The 26,156-nt window shown below is 44.7% G+C and overlaps 2 protein-coding genes across 2 annotated transcripts; one reads left to right on the plus strand and one right to left on the minus strand.

Annotated features, from left to right (window-relative positions):
- Positions 1 to 298: 298 nt before the first annotated feature.
- DNAJA1 (DnaJ heat shock protein family (Hsp40) member A1) lies at positions 299 to 7,905 on the plus strand. Its single transcript, XM_051642663.1, has 8 exons — positions 299 to 519; positions 820 to 997; positions 2,122 to 2,226; positions 2,328 to 2,555; positions 3,952 to 4,066; positions 6,067 to 6,182; positions 6,752 to 6,852; positions 7,531 to 7,905. Exons 1-8 carry the CDS (start codon positions 388 to 390, stop codon positions 7,747 to 7,749), a joined length of 1,194 nt encoding a protein of 397 aa, XP_051498623.1. The 5' UTR covers positions 299 to 387; the 3' UTR covers positions 7,750 to 7,905.
- Positions 7,906 to 14,802: 6,897 nt separating this feature from the next.
- SMU1 (SMU1 DNA replication regulator and spliceosomal factor) lies at positions 14,803 to 25,439 on the minus strand. Its single transcript, XM_051643040.1, has 12 exons — positions 25,348 to 25,439; positions 24,792 to 25,002; positions 24,533 to 24,685; positions 23,884 to 23,994; positions 22,931 to 23,059; positions 21,571 to 21,690; positions 21,056 to 21,172; positions 20,709 to 20,836; positions 18,583 to 18,709; positions 17,112 to 17,279; positions 16,669 to 16,821; positions 14,803 to 16,068 (listed from the first exon to the last, which is right to left on the minus strand). The coding sequence occupies exons 1-12, from the start codon at positions 25,371 to 25,373 to the stop codon at positions 15,970 to 15,972; spliced, it is 1,542 nt and encodes a 513-aa protein (XP_051499000.1). The 5' UTR covers positions 25,374 to 25,439; the 3' UTR covers positions 14,803 to 15,969.
- Positions 25,440 to 26,156: the final 717 nt, after the last annotated feature.

Consider the following 26,156-nt stretch of genomic DNA (forward strand, 5'->3'; position numbering starts at 1 on the left):
GAGCGGCGCTGCGCTCCCGCGGGTCGGTCGCTGCCCCCCGGGTCCCGCCGGGCAGCGCCGGCTGCTCCGGGCCCGGCTCGGCGCCCCGCGCGGCAGGGCGGGAGCGGCAACCGGGCCGCCACGGCGCATGCGCGGTGCCGCGCGGCCGCCCGAGCGCGCCGCGCCGAGCAGGGCCTGCGCTGATTGGCCGGCCGCGCTCCGCCTTCCCGCTCCCATTGGCTGCCCGCCCTCCAGGGCCCCGTCTCGCCGCGGCGGGGCGGGACTTCCGGGGCGGGGCCGGCTCAAAAGCGCCCGGATGCGGGCCCGGCGCGGAACTTTCCAGAAGCGCCGGGCTGGGCGCGGAGCTGCCGCGGGAGCGGGGCCGCCCGGCGCGCGCCGCCCGCCGCCATGGTGAAGGAGACCACCTACTACGATGTGCTCGGCGTCAAGCCCAGCGCCTCGGCCGAGGAGCTGAAGAAGGCCTACCGAAAGCTGGCGCTGAAGTACCACCCGGACAAGAACCCCAATGAGGGCGAGAAGGTGGGCGGCGGGCCCGGCCGGGGGGCGGCGGGCCGGGCCCGGGGGCTGCGGGCCCGGCCGGGGGGCGGCGGGCCGGGCCGGGGGGCTGCGGGCCCGGCCGGGGGCTGCGGGCCCGGCCGGGGGCTGCGGGCCGGGCCGGGGGCTGCGGGCCCGGCCGGGGGCTGCGGGCCCGGCCGGGGGCTGCGGGCCGGGCCGGGGGCTGCGGGCCGGGGGCGGCTGGGGAGGGCCCGGGGGCGGCGGGGGCCGCTCGGGGCTGGGCGGCCCGCGTGCCTGAGGCGCCGTGTGGTTTGTCCCCCGCAGTTCAAGCAGATTTCCCAGGCATACGAAGTGCTGTCGGACCCGAAGAAGAGGGAGCTGTACGACAAGGGGGGCGAGCAGGCCATCAAAGAGGGAGGCTCCGGGAGTTGCTTCGGGTCGCCCCTGGACATCTTCGACATGTTTTTCGGCGGCGGCGGGAGGATGCAGAGGGAGAGGCGAGGTAACGTGCCGTCCTTCCGCGCTTTCCCGGGCCGTGCGTCGCTGTGGTAGCCGGGATCGAAGTTTCTGCGGGGGGTGCCGTAGATGTAAGACTGTCAACAGCGTTAGAATGAAGTTACAGGGTCTCGAGATCCGAGAAAATGTTGTTCCTAGTTCTTAAGACCTGAAACGGGCAGGGAAGGGCGCTTGGTGCGCACGGTGCTAGTTTGGTTTCCTCTGTATTGTCTCATGTTAATAGATAACCACCTTTCCTGTTTGCAAAGCCTTTAGCCCAGTGTGAGCCCAGCTGCTAACAGGCTGAATAGGCAACGGAACAGTAACATACCTTAACATGTTTTTTTTAACTAAGCTACCTTAACTGTAGTGTTTAAATGTTAATTTGATCTTTAATTGCAAAAAAGGTAACCAAATAAAAATAAGTCTGTGAAAGCTTTTTGTTCTCTTATGCTGTTCACTGGAATTGCATTGAGCCTGTAGTTAAGTGTTGCTCACAAATTAAAGTCCAGTTTAATCACACTGGGAAAGTCTCTCGTGCTAATTAAAATGGTTAGCGTATTGCTGACCACATTCCTTTTTACTCTAGACATGGAGACTGAGAGAAGAAAAAAGGATTTGTATTAAACTGTTACTGTGTTGTATCAAACTGTTCCTAGTAAGCCAGAACTTGCTATCTTCCACAAAGTGAAGCCTGCAGTAGCTAAAGCTCTAATTAAATAACTCACTTCAGTTTTCAGGAATTCCCCTGGTGAGAGGAGAAACATACTTTGCTGACTCTAGAGGGTGTCTCCCACTTCCTCTTGGGAGATATGTTCAGTTACTCTGTTAAAACTGAAGTCCTGAGTTATAAGACTTAAACATCTAAGGTTCTACCTACTTCATTTATCCTACAATTTGTGCTTTCACACAGGTAGAGCCTCTGACTTACTCTAATAGAGAAATGTTACTGACAAAGCCTTTAGAATTGTTATCTATTTTGACCTCAGATAAGAAGGGGCTGTTGCCTAATACCAGCAAAATGAGATAAAACTGTATTGAAGCATGTTTGTTGTGACTTGGCCATAGTGACATGGAAAGTTAACTGTTACTTGGTGAACAACCTTTTAAAATATCCATTTTGTTTTACAGGCAAAAATGTGGTGCATCAGTTGTCAGTAAGTTTAGAAGATATGTACAATGGTGCAACGAGGAAGCTCGCACTGCAGAAGAATGTTATCTGTGACAAATGTGAAGGTGATTGACTTAAAATAAATACACGTTGCTTCCTAAGGTTTTGGGGGTGGAATGTTTCTGGCAGTGCGTGACCATTTGTCTTCAATTTTCATTCTCCACAGGTCGTGGTGGCAAGAAAGGTGCAGTAGAATGCTGTCCTAACTGCAGAGGAACAGGCATGCAGATCAGAATCCACCAGATTGGGCCAGGAATGGTGCAGCAAATCCAGTCGGTGTGTATGGAGTGTCAGGGCCATGGGGAGCGTATCAGCCCCAAGGACAGGTGTAAGAGCTGCACTGGCAGGAAAATTGTCAGAGAGAAGAAGATACTAGAAGTACACATTGACAAAGGTGAGGTGTCTCACTAAGATGGAGTGTTGAACTTGGATGTACTGACTGATTTAGCTCTAGTAAGTGAGTGGTGTTGGTTTGTTGAGCAGCACTGCTGGGTACGTGCACTTGCTGCCTTTAAAGAGTAGCAGACTTGTGTTGAGTGGAGACTGGTTGCTTGTATGTAATACCAGTGCTCACAACTAGGAACGAACTCTGAAACCTGCAGTGTTCTAAGTGGTGAATTATTTTTGAGCCACCTTGTAAGTATGAGTCTGGACCAGGTAGCTGGACCAGCTAAAATGAAACTCATCACTTACTCGTTCAGCTTGCCTAAGAAGTTGTCCCTGCCTGTGGGAAGGGACTTGCAGACTCCGATCACTTCTACTGTGCTTCAGTGTGAAGGGGAACCAGGTCTGCTAGAGCAATAGGGTGCAGAGACAGTGCTAAGCCTCTCATGCTTAGACCTCTGTTTGCCATGCAACCCTGACAGTGCTGCGCAGGACAGGTACTGCCTCTGCCTGGCAAAGTGCAACTCGGTACACAGAACCCCACTGTGGTGGGAGAAGGTGACTCTGTCGAGCAACAAATGCATCTCTGTCGAGGAGGTTGCTCAGAAGCTGGTGGGAAAAGTCTGGAGTGGTTTATCTTGTAAGACAGAGCAAGCTGATGAGTATGTGGCTTCTACAGCCTTGTGTCTGTTAATCACATGCAGCTTTTGTAGGTATAAGCACACATTATGCAGTGCCTAGATTTGCTTTTGACAGGGTAGATCCTTCAGTAACATTAAAATGAGTGCTAGTAGGGATGTATTGCTGACATTTTGAATGGTGAAATCACTGAGAAAAGTTTATTTTCCCTTCTTGAAGAAAAACAGACTGTGAGCTAGCATGAGGCAGTTAGTATTCATGGCAGAGAGACACGTGTGGGTGAAACAGGTTTCTTACGTGATGGTTATAGTCCTAGGGAGAGTGCTTCTTGCACTCAGCAGGCACTGAGGTTGTGTTTTGTAAGTAGCTCTGCCACAGACATTTATAAAACTGAAGATCAATAGTCACTTGATCTCAATGTATTTTGTACATAGTGTTTCTGTTTTGGTTCAGTACTTGTGCGTGTAATGAAAGTTGCTTTAATAATGTTTCCTGTAAGGATGGTATCTAGGCAGGAGACTGTTTTTGCACTAAAATTAAGCTTAATAATCTTGAAACATACTTCAGGTTGCCACAAGTAGAATCTGCTGGATGTATGAGTGGATTAAAAAAAAAACAACAGTTATGAATGCTTCAAGGGAAGGTACTGACTTTCTAATTTAAAGATCCAGGGAGCTGGTACCAACTTGTGTCTGTAAAAATATTTCTTATTCCTGCTTTTCTCTTAAAAAGGTGAAACATGTTTGGTTGGTTGTTTTCTGTAACAGGAATGAAGGATGGTCAGAAGATAACATTCCATGGTGAAGGGGACCAAGAGCCAGGACTAGAGCCTGGTGACATTATTATTGTCTTGGATCAAAAAGACCACTCTACATTTACAAGGTAAAAAACTTTACAAGTCCTTTTTGTTAACTCCTGAGACACTTGTTCACATGCTTCCTTGGTTACCACTCATCTTCTATCTACTGGGAATACCAGCAGATAGGCTCATGTGGCTAGAACTTGCCTGCAGTTTTGTTTGGGTGGTCAAAACAGCACTGAGACATGCAGTGATCCTTGTACAACTAGTCACAGCCACTTGTGTTCTAGCAGCACAGAGTGTTCTTATGTGAGCTTTGGCTGTGGAAGGGGATGGAAGGGAAACAAAACCAGTCACAGGTATTAAGAGTTTACGAATCTTGAATTTTAAGAACTCTTAAAACACTGAGAGTTTGTTTAATAGATACAAGTATTTGTGGTTACTTCTGTGCTCTTTCTAGCATGGCATTCTATCGCTTACCTCAGAAAATTACCATCTAGGGCTGGCAGCTGTTCTTTGCCCACTTGGCTTTAAGGCACAGAAAACTTCTACTGCATTCACTTTTGCCTAGGGATCTTCTTTATGACAAACAGACTGAATATTGCATGCACCCTTCTGACCAAAAGTGGTTTCCCACACTTCATTCCTTGCCTGAGTGTACTGGGCACTATAATCAGTCCTGTCCATTCTTGCGAAAGTGACTCAAGAAGCACTGACCATGTCTCAAGTGTTTTGTGTTACTGAACACTGCTGCTTCGTGTTGCAAGCCTCCTTGTTTCAAGTTGCTCTTTGTGGAATGGGTCTGTCAGGTACATTTTTGTCTGACAAAAAGCCACACTGGTTATTTTGCAGAAGTGTGATTCACTTTGTGTCTCACTGTGTCTGTTCTAAGCAAGTAAGAAGGGCAGCAATGGATTTGGAGAAAGCATTTGTCTGAACACCAAGCACTGACACTGTACTTGTAAATAGGAATGGCAAGTCCAAGGGTCTTTCAAGACCTGGACTGCCTTTATAGTGCTGAGCTCTGGAAGCTGCTGCCAGAACTCTATGCCAAAGAACAGAGCTCACAGGTTAAGAGTCAGTTATCTTTGCTTTGGATAAGCTTACTTAGCTGATTTTTCTTAGCTTCCACTGAAACTGGATGCTGAATCATCTATGCCAAAGACACAGTCTGGACTAAACTGTTTGCATGGTTACCTGGGACTTGAAGCCACAAGCTGGCTGTCTTTATTTTTTCCATCTTTCTGCCCACTGCCTTCAGGTCTAGTGTCCCTAGATAAACCTTGATATTACTGGTCTTGTGGCATTATGCTGGGGTCATGCTACTCCAGGACAAGTGAAATGTTTCCCCTCTTCTGTCAGAGTCTAAAATTAACTTTTCAGGCAAGTCTCCCTTAAGAGACCTTTAAAATAGGTTAAGTGAAATAACTAAGTTATTTGAATAGGCTGGAGGATTTCGTAGCCCTTGATCATGTAGACATCACTAGTACTGCCCTACTGAAGTCAGAATAGGCAATTAAAACAGTTGTATTATCTCCTCTAGATACACCTCTTGGTGCTTTCAAGAAAGTATTTTGATCATAACCTGTAGTGGCCATCACGTATTCAAACTTCCCTAGTATCAGATCTTCAGAAAGCAAGTGTTAACAGAGTAATAACGTGGCTAATCAGCTGCAGAGTAATCAGCTAGCTAGCTGATGCACTTAAGACAGTACTAATCTACATAAAGGAAGGGGTCCCAGTTGCAGTGTTTAGGAAGCTGAGAGAACTTTTTCACAGAACTGGGAAGGAGTGTTGAAGTGGAACTGCATGCAGGTGAGCCTTGCTGTATTAATTTCTTTTCAGTTGACACTTCTACACATTGGCTAGCTAGACTTGATCAATAATGGCTCTCAGTGTGGGTATCATTCCTGTGATTGCTGGCTTGAGGTGCTGTATCAATATGCAATATTCTTTACTTAATTATCTGGGTTTGTATTAAAATTACAGCTTTATTGCCCTTGCCAAGTTAAATACTAAAGTCAGGTATGACCCTTTTACTGTTACTTCCTCTTGGTGACTGTTTTAATTGGCTCTGCCTTAGACGAGATGAAGACCTTCTCATGTCTATGGATATTCAGCTGGTTGAAGCACTGTGTGGTTTCCAAAAGCCCATCACGACGCTGGATAATAGAACTATTATTATTACCTCCCATCCTGGTAAGTGTTGTTTTGCTTTCTGCTGGAAGTCCAAGCATACAGTGAATATAACCCGGAAATGTAAAGAAACAGAAACATCGTATCTTGGTGCACAAGGGATGTGTGCTGGTATTGAGCCTATTTTTCCTACTCTTTGCAGTACAAATCTTTTAACAGAAGGATTTTTGGATAGCAGTCAGCAGTAAATTTATCTTCGCGTGGTATAGTAACAGACCTTAACTCATGGACATACTTGTATCCTGAGGATATACCTCATGAGAATTGAAGGCCATGGGTCTCTGAAAACTACTATTTCAGCCTTTGAACTGATGGAGCACTTAATACATTTGTAAGTATGCTTCCTTTGGGAAGCATAACAAGATTACAAGAATGTTAATTTAGACATCAATCTGCTTTCCTACTCAAAAGTTAGCAGATATTAAGTCCCTATTAGGCTACTATATATTGGTGTAGCTGTTTAACCACAATGTACAAAGTTACATAAGTATTGAAGGGAGTTAACACTAAAGCTGCTTCTGTTGCCTGCGTGGATACCTTCATCTTTTTGATTGTTTGTTTTGTTTTGTTAGGCCAGGTCATCAAGCATGGTGCTATTAAGTGTGTGTTGAATGAAGGTATGCCAATTTATCGCAGACCGTATGAAAGAGGACGCCTGATCATAGAATTCAGGGTAGGTGAATCAACTTGCTTCCGTGGCACAGTTCAGCACTGCATTCCCATCCAAAATGTAACCTGTATCACCTCAATCAGGAAGAGATCCCAATTATCAGATGTCCTGGTTTGGTATTTGTTTTTTATAACAGTGAGAACATGTAATCCATCAGACAGAATTACAGTTCTAAACAAAGAAAAAACTTACGGAACACCCTGTTCTGTAAGTTAAGTTATCAGGAGACTTTCTTTGGACACCTTGTGGATTTCCATTTGCTTGGCATGTTCTTTAGTTTCTATCATCCTGTGGGAAGAATGGATCTGTAACTTACCCCTGTGCTGAAGCAAAGGAGTAGGCTGAAAAATGCTGATTTCTTCTTTGAGAACAAGCTAGTGCTGGGAGCTGTGGCAGCAGGCTCTGTCTGCTGTGGTGTTAAATGAGGCTCAACCTTATCTCTGATGTTAATATAGCCTGTACTTTGCTTCTAGGGGGATTCCAGAGGGCAGTCTGAGGTGGAAGAAATGTTGGTTAAGCTGTCAGTTAGAAGATGACTTTTGCAGGCATTAAAAAATAGCCTAGCAACTTTTAAGTCACCTATGATGATAAAGCTGACTTGGGCAGATACTTGACCTGTAGTGAGGTGGAAAAAGGCCAATTCAGGCAGACTTGAATAACACCAGTTATTGATCATTTCAGGTGAACTTCCCAGAGAGTGGCTTCCTCTCCTCAGATAAGCTGTCTTTACTTGAAAAACTGCTACCCACAAGGCAGGAAATAGAAGAAACTGAGGAAATGGAGCAAGTGGATTTAGTGGACTTTGATCCGTCTCAAAAAAGAAGACACCACTATAATGGAGAAGTCTATGAAGATGATGAGCATCACCCAAGAGGTGGTGTTCAATGCCAGACATCATAAATGGGCCAGTGAATAACTTGTGATGCTTGTTTTGTATGCATTAGGGGATAAGTGAAGAACTACAAGCAGTTCACCCTCACTTCTTGCTGTTTGTTGTTCTATCCAGCCATAGTTGTTTCTAAAAGCATAAAGAAATAAACTAAGTGATTAAACTGACTTTGCAATTTGTATAAAGCTTCAGGATGCAAGCTCATGAAGCTGATTGCACTTCACCCTTGCCTCTTGGTCCAGAAAACCCCCTTACCTGCTTGTCTTTTATTCCAAGCCTTGTAATTCCTTTGTGTGCAATTCCCAAGCTTAGACTAAGATTCTGTGGTGTTCTTTTTAGGATTTTTAGATCTTGTACTCTGTTAATAAAGTATGCACAAGTACTAATAAGTCATGGTAAGATGTAGCTAAGTTTTGTACCAGTTAGGATAACATGTTCATGTTTTGGGCTTGTACTGGTGTTTGTGAAATAGGGACTTGCTCTAGTGCAGCCACCTAGTGCATGAAGCTCACAAGTGTGTGGTCAGTCTTCATGGGCCTGTTAGAGTCATGCAGTCCACAAGCTCTCTGAGGCTACTGCACTTAAGGTCAAATACTTGCTTCCTCTGCCAGCTTTGGTCCTGACCCTGGAACTAGATGCAAAGCTTGCTTTGATTCATCAGCATCACTGTTTGGCTGCTGTCCTGCACCACGCTGCCTATAGAGCCAGTGGTTGCTTTGCTGCTGCAGGAGCTTCGTTTGCTGCTGCGCATGAGTAAAAACCTGCAGGCTGCATCAGCACACTTGTGGTTTGGAATCTGAGCCTGCTGGCATGTGAAGCTTATTTCCACCTTGATTACTGAGATCAGATACCCCTCAGTGGTGTGTCATGAAAAGCAGTACCTGCCCTGTTCATGGGCATATTGTGAAACTGCAGAGGAGAGAAACACTGAGTACTACCAACAGATGCATCTAGGATGTTCTGAAATTAATGTATTGTGTGCATTATTTTAAACTGACTCTTGAAAAAATGCTGTATGAATGTTCTAATTATTGTAGATTAAGTATTTCCAATATAATTACAAAATTGTTCATTGCCTCTTTTCTTAGACCAGATGTTTGTTTAAAGACATTACCCCCTTCTTTTTAGACAGCTATTCACAGAAAAATATAAGCAAAAACTTCTGTCAGAAAATATGCTGAGAAGGCAGGCCCATATTTAACCTCTAGTGTGGTAGTTTAGTCTGGTTCTACCATCTGGATAGGAATAGTGTTTGCTTTTCATACTGCCCTGAAGCAGAAGTGTCATGAAGAGAACTTTTTTCCTTGGAAAGAGCTGCTGTGTGACCGTACATGTGTAACTTGTAACCGTTTGTCTGTAAAACATTTCTAGCTCTTGTGTTACAGGTTTCATTTTATGAAGACAGCTGGTACCATGTTTCTTGTACCTCAAACATAGTTCCCTTTCAGGTTGCTACAGAATAGCAATCTCCTGAGTGTCTTACCCAGTTTTGGGGGAATTTTAGCTTTCTCTGTCTCAGCAGGAATAAATTTCTGTAGGCAAAGTGTCTCCCCAAATTCTACTTGAATGGGCTCATCAGTGAGCGATACAGATGTGACCAGCAAGGAGCCTTTATTCTGTCAGGACAGTCTGCCTGAGTCAAGGGGAGGAACAGAATGTAATCCTACCTCTGGTTAGGGGTGAGGCTCCTGCACAACAGTCTTCAGGCTAAGCAGCACTACAATATGCTACTAGTTTCCAGTTCAGAAAGCACCCTTGCTTTTTTCCCTTATCCGCTGGATCAAAACAGCTAGGGCAAACCAAGCTCAGTGCAGAGCCTTGGGGATGGAAACAGGATATTATTTTGCTTCAGCTGACTGTGAACCACATTAAAAACAAACAAACAAACAAAACCAACACTATAGCTTTTTTTTTTTTTTTTTCCCTAGTGACACTTCAGTTACTATTTTACCACACGTAGAGCTGTGTCAACACAGTTGAGATAAGTTTCTGTTCTTGACTGGTTCTCAGTACCACGGTGGCCAATTCTACTTCATGACTGATGACACCACAGCTAGCCTAGAGGATGAGCCAGCTTCCAGGAGGGTGGCTGACCAGAAGCTTTGGCAGAGCAGCCCAGGCAAAGATGCTATTACTAATGCAGTAAGGACAGCAGAAACACCACCAGTTTAGCATTCTGTTTGGAATGAGCTAGTGATTGACACAAAAGCTACTTCCTAAAGAAGTGTTCTGGCAGCAGGAGAGCAAGTCCAGCAAAAAAGCACTAGCAAATGAAAGCAAGAGCTAGCAAGAAGGACACAGTTCAGACCTTCAAGCATGTTAGTGAGAGCAATGTGTGGCCTCTTCCAAGCTTAGTTCTCCTGTGGCATTCTGGGTACACAGCTACAGCAAGCCATAAAATGTGTTCTGTGCCACTGAAAAATAAAATATGAGGGTTTTTTCTCACTTCTTAGTGCTCTATATGGGATACAGTTTCCCATTTTGGGGAATGAATGAATAGGCAGCTGCAGAAATCAAGGCTATAGTAGCACAAGATAGCTTCTATAAATACCAGCATAGTAATCAGACCTGTCATAACCTGAGTTGATGTTTGCAATCACTTCCAGTCTTTCCATTTCAACACCAAATTCATACATCCAAGCTTATAGCCTAGTTCATTACAGTTCTTCCCACTGTGTACCAAGCATGTAGGACTTGTTTTTTTCCCCTGAAATCTAGCAGCTCCACAACTCCACAGGTTTGCTGTGAAACTGAGAAGTCCCACTGCAGACACATTTAAAGATGAGGCTGCTCTCATTTATGCTTCTACCTGTAAAACTGAAGGGCACTAACTGTCCTCTCCTCTTCATGCTTTACCTGCTACCCAGCAGCAGTGCAAATTCGCTCAGCCCAGAGGAGTAAACTCCATGATCCCAAATCTGCTTTGAACTTGCAGTGTGACACAAGGTTCAGCAAAGCCAGCAGCTTGCCTTCCGACCTTTTAGTTAGCACCTGGAAAGATGTGTTCCTGCTTCCATTCATGACTGATTTGTACTCAAAGCATTCATAAGGCCCACTGATAGGAGAAAGGTTTGATTTAAGCCATCGTTTTCCAAAGCCACAGATAAAGAAATGCCAGATTTTATGTTTTCTTGGGGAGTAAGATGAGCAGTATTATAGTGCCCAAAGAAAGGGGGACTTCAACCACGCTGATACCTGCTGGCAAGACAACACAATAGGACATAATCAATGTAGGAGGGTCCTAGGGAGCATCAATGAGCTCTTCCTGACCCAAGTGATAGAGGAGCCAACAAGGAGTGGTGCTCTACTAGATTTCATACTACCAAGCAGGGGCTTATTGGGACTGTGAAAGCCAAAGGTAGCCTTGGCTTTAGTGACAACAAGACAGTGGAGTTCAGGATCCTGAAAGGAGCAAGGTAAAAAGCAAGCTCTCAACCCTGGGCTTCAGGAGAGCAGATTTTGGTAGCTTCAAAGTTCTGCTTGGAAGCATCCCATGGGCTAAGGCCCAAGAAAGCTGGTTAATATTCAAGGTTCACCTTCTCCAGGTTAAAGAGCATTCCATCCCAGCAAATAGGAAGTAAGGCAAAAGTGGCAGGAGGTCTGTGTAGATGAACAAGAAACTCCTGGCCAAACTCAAAACACATCAAGGAAGAATCCAGAGGGTTCTTCCCTCTTCTTACCCATCCAAGGACAGCTAAGTTGGGAGCAACACAAAGATCTTGTCCAAGCTTCCAGGGATGAATTTATAAAAGCTAATGTTCAACTGCAGTTGAATCTGGTCAGGATTATTTAAAACAAGGACTTCTTTAAGTACTTAAGTGGGAGAGGCTAGGGAAAACATGGACTGAATGAAACTGGGAGAATCTGGTTACACATGACAGGGAAACAACTGAGGTGCTGAATGCCTTCTTTGCCCCAGTCTTCCTAACAACACTGGCCTTCAGGAATCCCAGGTCCCAAACCCCAGGGGAAAGTCTGAAGCAAGAAGGATGTACCCATGTGGAAGATGATCAGGTCAGGGAAGAATTAGGCAAATTGAACATACCTAAATCAATGGGCCCTGACGGGATGCATCCACAAGTGCTGTGGGAGCTGGCAGATCTATCATGGTGATTGAGAGAAGTGCTTGAAGACCAGAGGAAAGCAAATGTTACTTCTGTCTTCAAGAAGGGCAACAAGGGGGATCCAGGGACCTACAGGCTGGTCAGCCTCACCTCAGTCCCCGGGAAAGTGATGGAGCAGCTAAACCTGTAGACCATTTCTAGGCACACATAGGGAAATCATCAGTAGTAGTCAGCATGGCTTCACCAAGGGGAAGTCATGCTTGACCTACTTGATAAACTTCCACAATCGATATATATAAAAACCTGACTGGGGGGGTGCAGAGACAGAGAGAAGCCCTTTCCAGTGGTGCCTAGTGTTGGGACCAGAGCCAATGGGAACACACTGAAACACAGGATGTTCCCTCTGAACATCAAGAAACACTTCTCTGTGAGCAATTGAGCACAGGCACAGGTTGCCCAGAGACGTGGTGGAGTCTCCAGTCCTTCCAGCCTCAGACATTCTGCCATTCTGCAAATAAAACTTGAAAGAACAGTTGTTGATTTCACTTTACGAAGTTTCTAATTTGGGAAGACAGGAAAGGTGTAACTCTTTGGCAGCAGCACACGCCTGCTCCCAGACAAGCAACTGCCATTTCCTTCCCAACAACACAAAGGCAGTATCAGAAGAACTTGTTACTACGCAGGGAGCAGTTTTACAGACTAAGGCACACAGAAACCAAGGGTGGCTTCATTATCCTGTTCCATAGTGCAAGCAGCACCTGTAATAGGCAAAACTGTTACACTCTCATCACTTCAGCAAGCATTCATCTCCTTGTATCTTCCTCCACAAGGAGCCAAGGAATTTCCACATATCCTTTTTACTCTGCCCCTGAAATTAAGCCTTTAGCCAGCTTTCTCCTTCAGATTTACCTAAAGCCTACACCTTTCCCCCTGATGTTCAGATCCAAGCTAGCTCATCCCATCTCTGACAAGGCACCACAATCCAGGTCATAGAGGTTTATTTATGACTACCCAGATAAAAGACACGGAAGCCCGCAGCACTCACAGGAACTGCAGAGGGAGTAACCATGCTTTAAAAGCACTCCTAAAACCCTTGCAGACACTAGGCAGAAGTCTTGTGATGAAAAATTGTACTTGAAGAGCATTTATAACTTACTTTAAGCATCATCATTGCCATCAACCTCTGCAGCATTGTTTCTTTCTCTTATCTCAGGCTGAACACTGGCATTACCAAGCTGCCCCAAATCAGAGACAGGCCCTCTCGCCTGAGCTCATGGTTCAAAATCCTCAGCAAACTGCAGAATGAGATTCATGGTGGCTGGCAGGCACCCATGGAGATGGTTTAGCCTCTCACACCTCTTGAGAATTTGGATGCTTTGTAGGACATTCACAAAGGACCTTTTCCTTTGAGATCAAGTCTTCAGTTTTCAGCGGGTCTCCACTAATCTTACTAGGACACAATGAAGGTTTGATTTTTCTTTGTGGATGGCAAGCTGGTACTGGTATCAGAACAGGATTACACCCTGCAACTACAGGCTCACAAATTACTTGCCATAAGTATAATCCCAATGACATTTAAAAAAAGCTATATCCAGTACTTCCATAACTCTGCAGGATCCTGAGCTCACTGTTATGTTGCTGAGATGGCAGCTCTTCCACACACATTAGTAAAGCACAGGCAGGCAGCTGATTCCATGTGAGCAAGGCTGAAATTCATTGATCCCCAGTTCAGAAACAAAAGGATGACTGGCCAATGAGACTTTCACTATGGGGCACTCCCTCCTGTAAAGCATTCTGCACTCCCCTCGTGTGACAGAACTTGCCAACTGCACACAAAATAATTCAAGAATAAAGCAAGGCCCATGGGGGAACAATGTTTTCTTTAATATTAGTTAAAACACTAGATGTTGTCTTGTTCAAGTCTTACATACAGATAAGTGACATAACACCTGGCTAATTCTTCAGAGAGAAAATGCCTTCCTATAATTGCATTTTAAAAATTAACATTCATCTAAAAAAAAAATTATGTTAAAAAAACCCTAAGATTTTCAAGATTATCATGGTACTTTCATGCCAAGTGCCAGCTATTTTACAGATTACAGCTGCAGTGCACAAGGTCATTTTAACTGCTGCCCTTCCACAAGTATTAGCACTTTTTTTTTTGGTCTTAAGTACTTGATGCAATCAACTCTGAAACTCCTAGATAAAAAGTGTAAGAAATGCCAGATTTTCTCATATTTTTTAAGCTAGAGACTGTATTTCAATCTTTAAATATTAAGGATTCCAATAGTTTTATTTGCTACAACTACTTTTCTTTTAAAGAACAATGTAAGATATAGTTTACATGGAGGACTAAAAATATTTTGTCAAGATCTTCTGCAGTACAAGTACTAACTGCCAGCGGAGCCTGACAGATCTGTTACTGTCAGATGTTTCTGACACACGGGTGTCTCTTCAGCCAGGAAAAACACTAACTTTCGCAATCTAAAAAATAACTTTATTGCCGTATCTAAGGAAGTAAAAAAACAGCTTAGGAATTAAAACATTACAGCTAAACATAGAACTTGACACTGAAGTTGCAGTGAACAAGCAATGCCATGTCAGAAGCTAAGCTGAAATTTTTCTGCACTTCTTTAGACCAACATGAACATAGATCAAAGAAGCTCAGTCACCAGCTGACAACCAATGCTTGCATTAGGATCAAGCCCTTCCGCCAAAAAAAGGTTGTGAGTTATTTAAACTGGAAATTATTTATTAATTAAAATAAGTTATTACTGTTGGAAAGATTACTGTGGCAAGAAAGCATTCCACAACAGATGAGCACAGGAAACAGTATGGCAGAGTGAAATCTGCATGCTTTTCATCTCATCATTACAGAGAAAACCTCATTTTTTGCTGCATCGTAGAAAAACTGTGGTCAGAGTTCAGAAGATTCTGGTATACATTCACAACAGTGTGCATTAGTCAGGATCTCAAATGGAATAATCATCTGCTCCAAACTGAAGAGCCAGAAAAGATTGTTTTTATTATAGTATGAGACCTATGTATCACCTCAACTAGGTGTACAGGTGTATGAAATATTAAAAAAATCGTACAAATAATTATTTAGAGCTTAAGTGTGCCACGCCCTTTTGGGAAAACAGTAAGCTAAACTGAGTAAACTGGAAAAAAAATTAAACAACTGCTGAACACGCACCACCACAGCACTACGAACTCAGCCCGTGTAAACCAGCTTCTGCATGTTTTAAGATATTGATCCCCTGAGGCCTCATTTAAGTTAAAGCTGGCCTGAAGACATGATGCACTTATACAAACAGGGCCCAGGTAATCATAGAAGCATAGAATCATAGGGGTTGGAAGGGACCTCGAAAGATCAAATAATTCCTTTTAGCCTGGAAGAAAAAAAAAACAAACAAAAAACCCCCAAATAAACAATGCCAACAAACAAACAAACAAACCAAAAACAAACAAAAAACACCCCAAACCCAACAACAAACGTCAAACAACAAAAACATACACACGAAAAAGAAAATCCACAAAAATATCCCCAACTATATCTCACTGCCACATTAGGAAGGTTTACTGGAGGAAGTGCTGGGAGATGGGCAAGAAGAATTTCGTTCCAAGGAAGCCGTGTGACACTACTTAACATTTTTAACTGAAAAAAATTATAATGCAAATTGAACACAGCAAAACCCACAGAACTAAAAAAGCCTCCGCCTTTAAGCTGAGGACAGAGTAGACTCATCTGCATACGTGTCAGCAGTGGAGAAGAAACAGCTTTCCCATTCCACATAATTCACGCAAATAAAAGAAGCATTTTGCTGTATTCTAGGAAGTCAGCAACCACTTTTAAGTGTGTATAGTTCCCAGCTCATTTAACTTCTATAAACACTGTAGGAAGAGTACAGACTTCAGGAGACAGAAAACACTCTCACTGAAGTTGCTTCAGCTAATCTGGTAAAAATAAAAATCTGAAATTACCTGATGCTATATTTAAGCATCAACCTACCTAACTTTAGACAAAGAAGTAAAAATGTCATTCTCTCGAAAACTGAACTGAAAATTGAGCAAGTATCACACTATGTGCATTTAGAACTTGTTAAAGCACGAACACCAATAACCTGCGACTAACAGGCACACTTCATAGCTCAGTATAAAATCAAGCTATGGCTTCCAGAGCTTGAGGAGGCCATCTTCACTGTAAGTGGCAATCAGGTTCTGGTGGGGGTGATGAGCAATGCCAATGACATCTTTTTCGTGAACCTAGAGAATAAGCAGAAAGATGCATCAGGAGATTCTTCTTTTAGCAGATTCAAGTCACATGCACTCTGCAAACAAGAATTAAAGGAATGCTGGACTGAGGTTTAATATGCTTTGTGCATGTAGCAAAAGCAGGTATGTTCCAGTTCCATTTTTGTGACACAACAGTTACTTTTTGTTGGGAGAGGAAAGGTTCAGTGAAGGTTTAGGTCCCTATTAAATTTAGACATTTAAGCTGGTATTCCCCTGTAGTTCAATCCAAAGCAAATTTAAGCCTGACAGCTTTAAATCTTGATAGCTTGGTCAGATCCTCTATCAGCTGGAGCCCAGGTCTAGGCATGCTCTAGTTCAAGTAAGTCTGAACCAACTCACTCTTGGCTAAACACTTTCATATCTTTTAAAATTAAAAGGGTTCTACAAAAACCTCAAAACATTCTACAGCCAAGTGCTCTGGGATGCATTTGTTACCCATCACAGCTGCTAGAGGTGAAAGATTTCTTGGTACAAGACCTGTCCTTACAAGTTTATGGACTTAATAAATAATGACCATTTATATCATCCTTGTGTTTAGAACTCTGTAAAAGCTCCAAGGTAAGAACTTACAGTCAGAGTTCTTTCCAGCTTGCCAGTCACTGTGCTAAAGCAATAGAGCACAAAGTCTTCACCAACGCAGTAGATCCATTCACCACGAGGTGAAAGCGCACAGCAGACAAAGTCACCACCTTCTCTCTTACCAGAGCTGAAACTTCTTACAATCTGTAAAGATACCCCCCCAAAAAATATTTGGCAAGATTAAACTGCAGAAGACCATTACTATGTTCAGGGCAAAAATACTTAGGCAGTACTAGGTCTCTTTAGAGCACAGTTATCACTCCATAGCTCTTTCTGCAAGTCAAGCTGCTCAATAACCAGGATATTGAGTAGTTTATCATGAAAGCAAACTGAAGAAATCAGGTTTAATCTAAAGGTACAGGTTATTAACTACGTTTTTGGCATTCTTAAAATGACAGAAAGAGACTTGAAAGGACATCAGTAAGATCACATACTTGTCCTTGCATATTCATAATGACGACTGTATTCGACCTGTTGCAAACAACAAAGTGTTCTGGGTTTTTAGGCAGGAGAATGACACTGTTCACAGTAATGTCTGTCCCAGCAGTGCTGCCAAGAGACTTGAAGGTGTTTGAGCACTCTGTCGTCTTCACATTCCAAACCTAGTACGAAAATTAAATACAAAACCAATTAGCTTTTAAAAAATTAAACATAAAATTAGCTGATTTAGGATACAGGATTCACATTTTTTAAGGCTCCTGAAGGAAAAACATGACCTCCAAAATTTTAGTTTAAAACAGATTTTTTAATAAGTAAATTATCATATCTATTTTGACGTGTGGACACCATTAACAATTTCACTACAACCAAACTGAAAGTGAATTTCAATTATCTAAATTCAGCCTGGCTCCCTTTCATTAAGCATATTCCCCTGAGGGGTAAGTCTGAACCAGCTTTCCAGTTTTAGGTGGTATCTGTGAATATAGGTGCAGCTTCTGCACTTGCAATTTTCCTTACACAAGACAGACATGAAAATCACTGGAAAAGCAAAGCCTGATATTGGTGGGAGAGGCATTCCAGCTTAGAGCTGCCTTTGGCTCAACAACAGGCTGTTTTAGCTGCTTAGAAACAGGAAATGGAACTGCCTGTTTCATATCAAAAACAAAACGCAACTCACCATCCATGGAGTATTTCTGCTGTTTACATGCTAATGCAATAGAAATGAAACATAGCACCTTCTTATGCTACTGCCATGATCTGGGGCAGTCTAGTCTAGAGTGCAAGGCTGAAGTAATGCCCCAGTTAATATGGGCAGTATCTATTAAGCTCTCCTAAGCCACATCTATAAACCAGATCTGTTTACCCACCCTCCATGCACTGCATCGAGGCCCCACTTAATGTAGCTGTTTCTATGTACATTTATTTTTTTGTTATTAAGTCAGTAATGTCCTGTACACAAAAATGCTTTACTCCTCCTACCTACAATGCAGAGTAGTTCCACCACTGATGAGACTGGAAACCAAACCTATCACTTCTAGAATCAGTTTAATGCTAGATTACCTAGCTTGGACAGCAAGGAACTCCCAATCACCAAGAAATAAGCAGGTGTCCAACACAGTAAGCAACAAAATGCCATTATTTCAGAAAAAGGAATCCCTGCATTCTAGGACAAGAAGTGTCACAGTCAGTTCTAGAATAAAGCAGGAACAGACTGGTAAAACTGTGCTTATGCCCTCCTTTCACACATTCAGCAGAAACAGGCGCCACAGCAGTCTGTAAGCACAGTATGAAACTTCATCAGTTCTCATTTACACCAATCTACAGCAGTGGTCACAGGCAGACTTATCACTGCAGACAACCCCAAATCCTTCTCCAAAGGAAAATCCTGTACCAAAATTACAACAAATCAGATGCAACACGCAAAGAGTCTGCATGTGTTACTTACAAAGGTAAATGCTATCTTACCTTCACTGTACCATCAGAGGATGCACTGATAATATAGTGGCCGTCCTGGGTAAAAGTAGCTTCATTGACAAAGGAAGAATGACCACGGAATTCCTTTAAAGTTTTCCCAGATTTTAAACCATGAATCCTGTCAAACAACAAGAGGTCACAACTGTGTGAACAGCTGAGCCACCCCTCTGGATTCACCATATTTTAAATCTTTGATAGACAACAATTAAAAGTGCTAAAAATCAGCAAGCCGTAAGTCTTTATCACAAGCCCCTTTCATCAAACACATTCTGTGTTCCTGTGAAAAACTTAGAGAACATACCATCAACTTTCAGCCTCAAGCACCTGTATATCATGTACAGTGCACATCTTAGAAGACAGGACTATGAAAGGGGAAACTGTGAAGCTGACAAAACAAAAAATACAGAATTTGATTTGGAATCTCTATTCCAAGACTCCTCAGCTTTATGTGAGGAGTTGCTGTTGACCTGTCCAACTGAGTTAAGAACAATTCTTGCCTCACACCCACCCAGCATCTCTCTTTTGCAAGCTGTGGTCATTGACTATTATTGTGCAACTCAGCATAAGGTCTGCTCAGCCATCTAAAAGAAAATAACATTGCTAGTCTGTATCAGCCTTAAATTGTAGCACCTACTGGCTACAGAAAGTTTTCAAGCAGAAGTCTGAAGCCTTGAGAATGAAATTCCTTTTTCCATTTGAAGACATCCAACATCCAACCTCATCTAATTTCAGCTGAAATGCTTATGCTACAGTTCACATATGTATCCGGATGTAAACAAGTTAACATCACTCATTAAGACGTTTTGTAATGCCTGTCCACTGTGCAGTTGCCTCCAGATCCACACACTTCTTCATTTTTATCTAATGCACTACCATTGGTGCCACTGGGTTTAACAGTACTGGCAAGAGCCTAAATAATCCCAGTCAATTAAACATAAAAGGTACAGTCATCAAGCACCAGATCAATCCAATATACAATGTAAATCCCATATCCTGCAACTCAGTTTTGAAAAAGACAGGTGAGGAAGTTGGAAGCCTTAACAAACCAGACAAACTCCATGATGCTGAGAACAGTTGCTGTGGAACCATCTCAGACATCAGACTCCTCTGGGGTCTGACTGGCTGCCAGGAGGTCTTCAGCAAAAGACCTGGCAGGCCATGGGGAGAACAAAGCGAGAGCCAGCAGTGTGTTGCGGGGAAACCCAGCCACACACCAGGTGCAGGAGGAGAGGCACAGTCTGCTGACCATGTTCCCTTCTACTTGGCAGGGGTGTAGCCTCCTCTGGAGGTCTGTGTCCAGTGTTGGGCCCTCTCTAAATGGCCCCAGGGCTGGACCACATGATGCATGAGGAGAGGCTGAGAGGGCTGGGTGCATTCAGCCCAGAGAAGCGAAAGCTCAGGATCATCTAATTGTCATCCTCCTCATAGACAAAACAGTTAAACAAATTAATTAAGTCAGAATAACCCCAAAGAACAAAAATAATTAAACTAAACAAAACTGATCTAGCCTGCTTTCAACTGCAGGGAAGTGCCTGTGTAGCAACAGAAGGGCTTTGCTGCAGACCTAATCTCCTCAGCAGCGATCAAATTCCACTCAGTACCAAGACAACAAATCAGTGCACGATCACAGTTACTGCACTTCTCCAGTGTTATGCAACAATTTCCAGATACTAAATGCTGCAGGAATAAGGTTTTGCCCACCTGATAACTTAGATTAGAATATGATCAAGCTGTTCAGGATGTTTCAAAAAATGTCATCATCCTGTTATGCTTGAATATTTTTTACCCTAAGCTTATAACAAAAAATGTTATTTTGAAAGTTGACACAACTGCTTCTTTAGCTAGCAGTCTCCCATACAGAAAACGTGCAAGATCAACGTAAATCACAGTACAGCAGAAGTACTTGGCCCCTAGCCCTGGAATCATGCAAGTTAAGCAAGGTGAAAGGTCACACTTTCAAACTGTTCCTCTCCAACCCTCAGCAGTCATGCTGTTCTATAAAAGTCAATGCAAAAGGATCAAATCCCAGGTCAAAGAATCTATCTGCAGAAGTTTAACTGCTTAATGGGAAAATTCTGTTGTTTTCTCTTGCACTCACACATTCCCAGTTGATTTACCTGATTGTCTGATCAAAAGAAGCACTAAGAATTTGGCTGCTGTCTTTAGAGAAACTGAGGCATGTAACACCTTTACTGTGCGCTCGTTCAAACCTTCTCAGACACTGACCACTCTGGATTTTCCACACCTGGAGCGAAAACAGCAAAGGAAAACAGGAAATGGTTATTTTGTTATTTCTGTTATGAGACCACAGAAGAGCCAATACTTAACCTGTTTCTGAACAATTGCCAAACTTCATTTGTTTGTTTGTTTGTTTTATATAGAATTGCAACACTGTTGCAACTGCAAATGCATCCTTCTGGCCACCACCCACCCCTACCAACCTGCTATGCAAAAAGATTTGTACCTTTATCTTGCCATCTTGTGCTCCTGTTGCCAGCATTTCTGTATCTCTGCTGAAGCACATGCACAGCACTGCATCATCCATCATCATAAAATTATCTTGTGCCTGGTACTTCAGATCCTAAATGAAAGCAGAAGATTCACCAGTCAAAATAGTGAACTTAATTAAATATATTTTAAGGCAAAGTGCAAAAGTACTAGTGGTCTTAACTTCAGTTGTGTTTTATAACCTATCATCAAGCCTTATGAGGCCTTATAATAACAGCAAAATGTTCTGGTAACCATTTTAGAAGCAACAATGATGACCCAGCAAAGTAAAAAAACAAACAAAAGTTAACATGTAAGCCTAAAACAAACCAGACAATTAAACCCATGTAAAGATTCCAGACAATTACGAGAACTGCCGAAGCAGACATCTCCTTTTCAAATTCACAGACCCTGAGAAATGCAGACAAACCAACCACCATCTCCACTAATAAAAACAGGTGCTCTCTTGCTGTGAAAAAAGGCACAATTTACCTTCCTGATCTTTCCAGTAGTGAAGTTCCACACTTCAATGAAGCCATCAACAGAGCCAGTGACCAGGTACTGCCCGTCCGGGGAGAAGCGAGCACACTCCACATGCGACTTCTGCCCAAACTGTTTTATGGAAGAATACAAATCAAGCCTAATAAGCAATTTAAAAGAAGCAACTTAATAAAACAAAACTGTAGGCTCATTTTGGTGGCAAAAATACAGTACTTTCTCAAGTAGGCATCCACAAATGTAAAGTACAAAAAACCCTGTAAATACCTCCATGCTAGCACTTCAAACACAAAGAAAAAATCTCCTCTTGATCTGGTAATGTGACACTTGCATGAAACACCCCATGTCTACAGCAGCACTTGGGTTGGTTGTCTTCACACTCTTGGTTTTGCAGTGAACTGTGTATGTTGACCAATATATTTGCGGTACCCAACATATATCCCTAGCAGACTTCAGAAACTCTTAAGTAGCTCAAGTTGCTTCACTGGGAACGATACTTCTTCAGTGAAGTTTTCACAGAGAATGTTTGGTGGGTTTTATATACAATTTTTAGATGTTACATTTTTTTGAACACAAGTGACCGTGAGAATTGAGTACAGAAAAGTCACTAACCAATACAAAAATCCAAGATCAGTACTGGTAAAATAAGTCCTAATAAAGCACCTTTACCAAGCTGCTACAGAACACAACAAAGTGATTTCAGAAGTTCCAACTCATGATTGTTGAATCTTCTGTTCCTTGCTAGAACTGGTACAGTGAACTAACACATCTCACTGAAGAGAACTGCTTGGCAGAAAGGCAGAAAAGCCTTCAGGGGAGGAATTGCCTTTTCCATCTTGTAAGTGATACAGCACAACAATGTTATTACAGCACAGATTTTTTTTTCTCTTTTAAAATCTATGATAAAATCCCTAAAAAGAAAATACTAATTATATTAGTAGACCTGTATGTAGTAATTTATGATTAAAGCCAACATGCATTCAGAGAAGTTTAAACCATGGGTATTTCCTTGCACAAATTAAGAAGGGGACTAAGCAAACCGCTTCTGAAAACTGAATGATCCTGAACTGTGAAGCCTCAGAAACAATTCACACATTTATCATTTTCACAAACACCATGGGAACCCAATCTTGCTAAGAGACCAATCTTGCATTTCAGACTCTCACAGAAAGTCTCCTGACGAGATAAAGCACAGAGAAGAAATAAAATAAAACAAAACACAACACAAAAACCATCAAGCAGAGGGAAATGACTTGCAAAAAAGAGAACAGAAATATTCAGAAGGTTTACCTCTTATCTCTCACCATAAGGAAGGAAAGAGCAGCAGTAACACACAGTAAAGCCAACACATCACCTTAATATGTCTGCTGAGCTGCGTGGGGAACTTTTCCTCTTCTACATCTTTCACAGCTGCTTTGCCTCTGAACAAGTCAATCGTCATACCGGGAGGAAGCAGGCCCTGATGCTGCTGCCATTTCAGTGCCTTTCGAGGAGTTGAAAGTCATACTGTAAGGAATCAGCTAACACACATCTTCCTCATCAAGACTTGCTTCTAATTAACACAATACAGCAACAGTTTCTTGTACCCTGACAAAACGCACACTTGTACAATGTGAGATAAATACATTGCAAACCCCTAAAAACAAGACATGTAAGATTATGCTTCCTAGCTCATGATCACAAACAAAACAGAATGTTAACCCTGAATTATTTTTGGAAGAGCAAATTACTTGGGCCCACTCCCCTCATTCCACCTTCAGTGCGCAGACTTTGCTAATGAACCAACTTGTTCTCTATTTGCCTAGAACTGCACATGTTGGAATTGAAAATGCCACACGAGCTTTCTTGGAAGGCACAAGTGAACTTCAATCAAAAGAGAGGACCTTATGAAACCCCATCAGCAGAGAGTTGCCTTCGATCACCAGGCGCATCTGTTATGCTGCCAACATTCACCCGGCATAGAAATAAGGTGCAAGGCAGCGTCTCCACAGCATGAATTAACCTGTTCTGACAATCAGAAAAGGGTTACAGCAGAAATGGTGTATGTATGTGCTTTGAAGGTAATCTTCTCTAAGCACAGAGCATTTATTCTATGGGAAGAAATGTGCCACTGGAGTGCAGCCTGCTCCTACCACTGCTAAATCCCTGCCACATGGGAAACTGGTAATTTTTAACCAGACCACATGTAAGTGTGCAATCCTTGAGATTTAGTTTCATATAGCTGGTGGCACAGCCACGCCAGTTAGCTCTGTGTGGCAGAGATCTACAGCAACAGACACAGCTACCAAGGCGTTTTTCCAGAATCACCTGTCCCAGCAAGGCCATAAGACGAGAGGGAGGCACCACGCTGACTTCTCCAGCCAAGGCCTGTGCGATGGCAGCTCTGCGCTTCTCCTTGCTGCTTCCGTCTGGGTATGCCTAGGGAGGAATCACTGCTGTGAAGGGATCCTTCTGAACTGCTTTCCACAAAAACAGACAACTGAAGCCCCTTCCAGAATAATTTTCTACTAGGCCTTCAAGCCAGCCCTTCTCTTTAACACCAGCCCGTGTTGGTGTTAAATGTCAGACTCAATGTCAGACCCACATTACCAGAAATGATGTTTTGCTCTTAGCGTTATTATCGTACAACAATAACCTTACTTACAAAATGTACACTTTCTTCTATGTACATAAGGCAGGAAAAGCAAGGCACAGATATCATCCTGTGGCAGGATACAGGCACAAATTCCTGAACTCCAACCTGCAGTATACTTCAAAACCACAGCTCTGCTGCCTTGAGATCAAGTGTTACCCATCACTTCCCACATCTTCATAACAGGTGCAATAAAATCATCAAACTGGGAAAATACACTCCCTTCCAGAACAGAACAGATGCCATAAGCTGTGAGCAGCTTGGACCGACACTAGGGCTTGTGCAAGACAACACTGTGAGGCCTGTAGGTAAAGCACAACGTACCTCACGAGGATCAAAGTAAGACCTGGCCAGAAGGTTCTCCAGGTGGATGTAGCGCTCTGGCTGGGTCTGTTTCAGCATAATCATGGGATCTGTTTGTCTCAGGAGTGACCTGGCAGCACCCAGTTCCCGGAGCTCAATCAGCTCCAGCACAACCTGCATCGAGAGACAAACATTAGCCTCAGCAAAGGGGACGCAGAAGACTTCAGAGAGGGGCTTCCAGCCGAACCAGGAAGGCCAAGCACAGCCTGCACCTCCTCACCTGCTCGTAGAGATCAATGAGGGTCTTGTCAGGCAGCTTCAGCGACTGTATGGCTTGCAGCACCGTGTCCCAGTGCCCGCTGTTGATGTCGGCCACAAAGCTCTCGATGCTGTCCACGGTGTTGAGGGACACGGTCGTCTCCTCCTGCAGGGTGGCGAGGGCCCGGTGGAGGCTGTTCTCCTTCAGGTACTGCATGATCAGCCGGATCACGCTGCAGGGGCACAGCGCGGTCACGGCACCCGCCCCACAGGCCCCGCTTCCCCGCCACCCGCTGCGAGGGGCACCTCAGCCCCGGCCCCGCCCACCCCACCGCCCGCGGGCAGCCCCTTCCCCGCGGCCACCCCACCGCGGCCCAGCGCCCGCGCCCGCCACCCCCGGCACCCCGGCCCGGCCCGCCAGCCCCCGGCACCCCGGCCCGCCACCCCCCGCCACCCCCGGCACCCCGGCCCGGCCCGCCACCCCTGGCACCCCCCGGCACCCCGGCCCGGCCCGCCACCCCCCGGCACGGCACGGCACGGCACGGCCGCCGCCCCCTCCCTCCCCGCCCCGCACGCACTCGGAGGACTCGATCTCGATCGACATCTTGAGCTGCCCTCACGGCTCCCGCAGCGCCCCCGGCCCCGCCGCTTCCGGCCTCTCCCCGCGCCGCTTCCGGCCCGCGCAACGGCTGACGGAACCGGCCCCTCCCCCCCCGACCCGCGCCCCCTGGCGGCGGGAGGGGGGGGCGGGGCCTGCGCCGCGCGTGCCCTCGGGAGGGGGCAACGGCGGGAACGGCGGGAACGGCGGGAACGGCGGGAACGGCGGGAACGCGGGGCTGGGGGCAGTGCGGCGGTGGGAGCGCGTTACCGGGCAGCGCCGGCCGGGCCCGGGCTGAGGGGCAGCGCCTGAGTCAGCAGCAGCGGGGCCGTGTCCGGCCTGGCCGGTGTGCCCGGGGGAGCCGAGCTTGCCAGGCTGGGCTGGTTTGTTTTTCCTGTCTCTGCCAGCAGCGGCCCCTGCGGCAGGGGCGGCTCTGGAGGGCACAGCGAGCGCCTGGCCGCGGCGGGAGCGCCCGGCTGCCAGGCTGCAGGCCAGGCCTGGAAGGGCGCGGAACAGCTCCTGGGCCCCCTGCTTCTTGGCAAGGGCAGGTTGGCAAGCACAGGGGGGATCTTGCTTGCCACTGGCAAGCCTTGAGTCCCTGTCAGCTCTGCGTTTCACAAGTGCGGTTGTTTGTGGAGGAATGATGCCGCAGAAAGCAGTGTTTCAGTAGGAGGGCAATAAATAGCTTATCTTGGCTGAGGATTGGAAAAATGCTGCTGTACCAGGCTGAGCCATCCAGCGGGGAGGGAGACATGAAAGACAACTGTCCTTTAAGCACACCAAGAGTGG

Source organism: Apus apus, chromosome Z (genome assembly GCF_020740795.1).
Source record: "Apus apus isolate bApuApu2 chromosome Z, bApuApu2.pri.cur, whole genome shotgun sequence".
Classification (NCBI taxonomy): Eukaryota; Metazoa; Chordata; class Aves; order Apodiformes; family Apodidae; genus Apus; species Apus apus.

Excerpts from the sequence above, each read along its gene's own strand:
- DNAJA1 (XM_051642663.1), top strand. The coding sequence starts at position 388 with ATGGTGAAGGAGACCACCTACTACGATGTGCTCGGCGTCAAGCCCAGC. Across the intron at positions 520-819 it reads ACCCCAATGAGGGCGAGAAG|TTCAAGCAGATTTCCCAGGC; the intron begins GTGGGCGGCGGG and ends TGTCCCCCGCAG. Across the intron at positions 2,556-3,951 it reads AGAAGTACACATTGACAAAG|GAATGAAGGATGGTCAGAAG; the intron begins GTGAGGTGTCTC and ends TTTCTGTAACAG.
- SMU1 (XM_051643040.1), bottom strand. The coding sequence starts at position 25,373 with ATGTCGATCGAGATCGAGTCCTCCGA. Across the intron at positions 20,837-21,055 it reads CACAAGATGGCAAGATAAAG|GTGTGGAAAATCCAGAGTGG; the intron begins GTACAAATCTTT and ends TTTTCGCTCCAG. Across the intron at positions 16,822-17,111 it reads TTATGAATATGCAAGGACAA|ATTGTAAGAAGTTTCAGCTC; the intron begins GTATGTGATCTT and ends GTATCTTTACAG.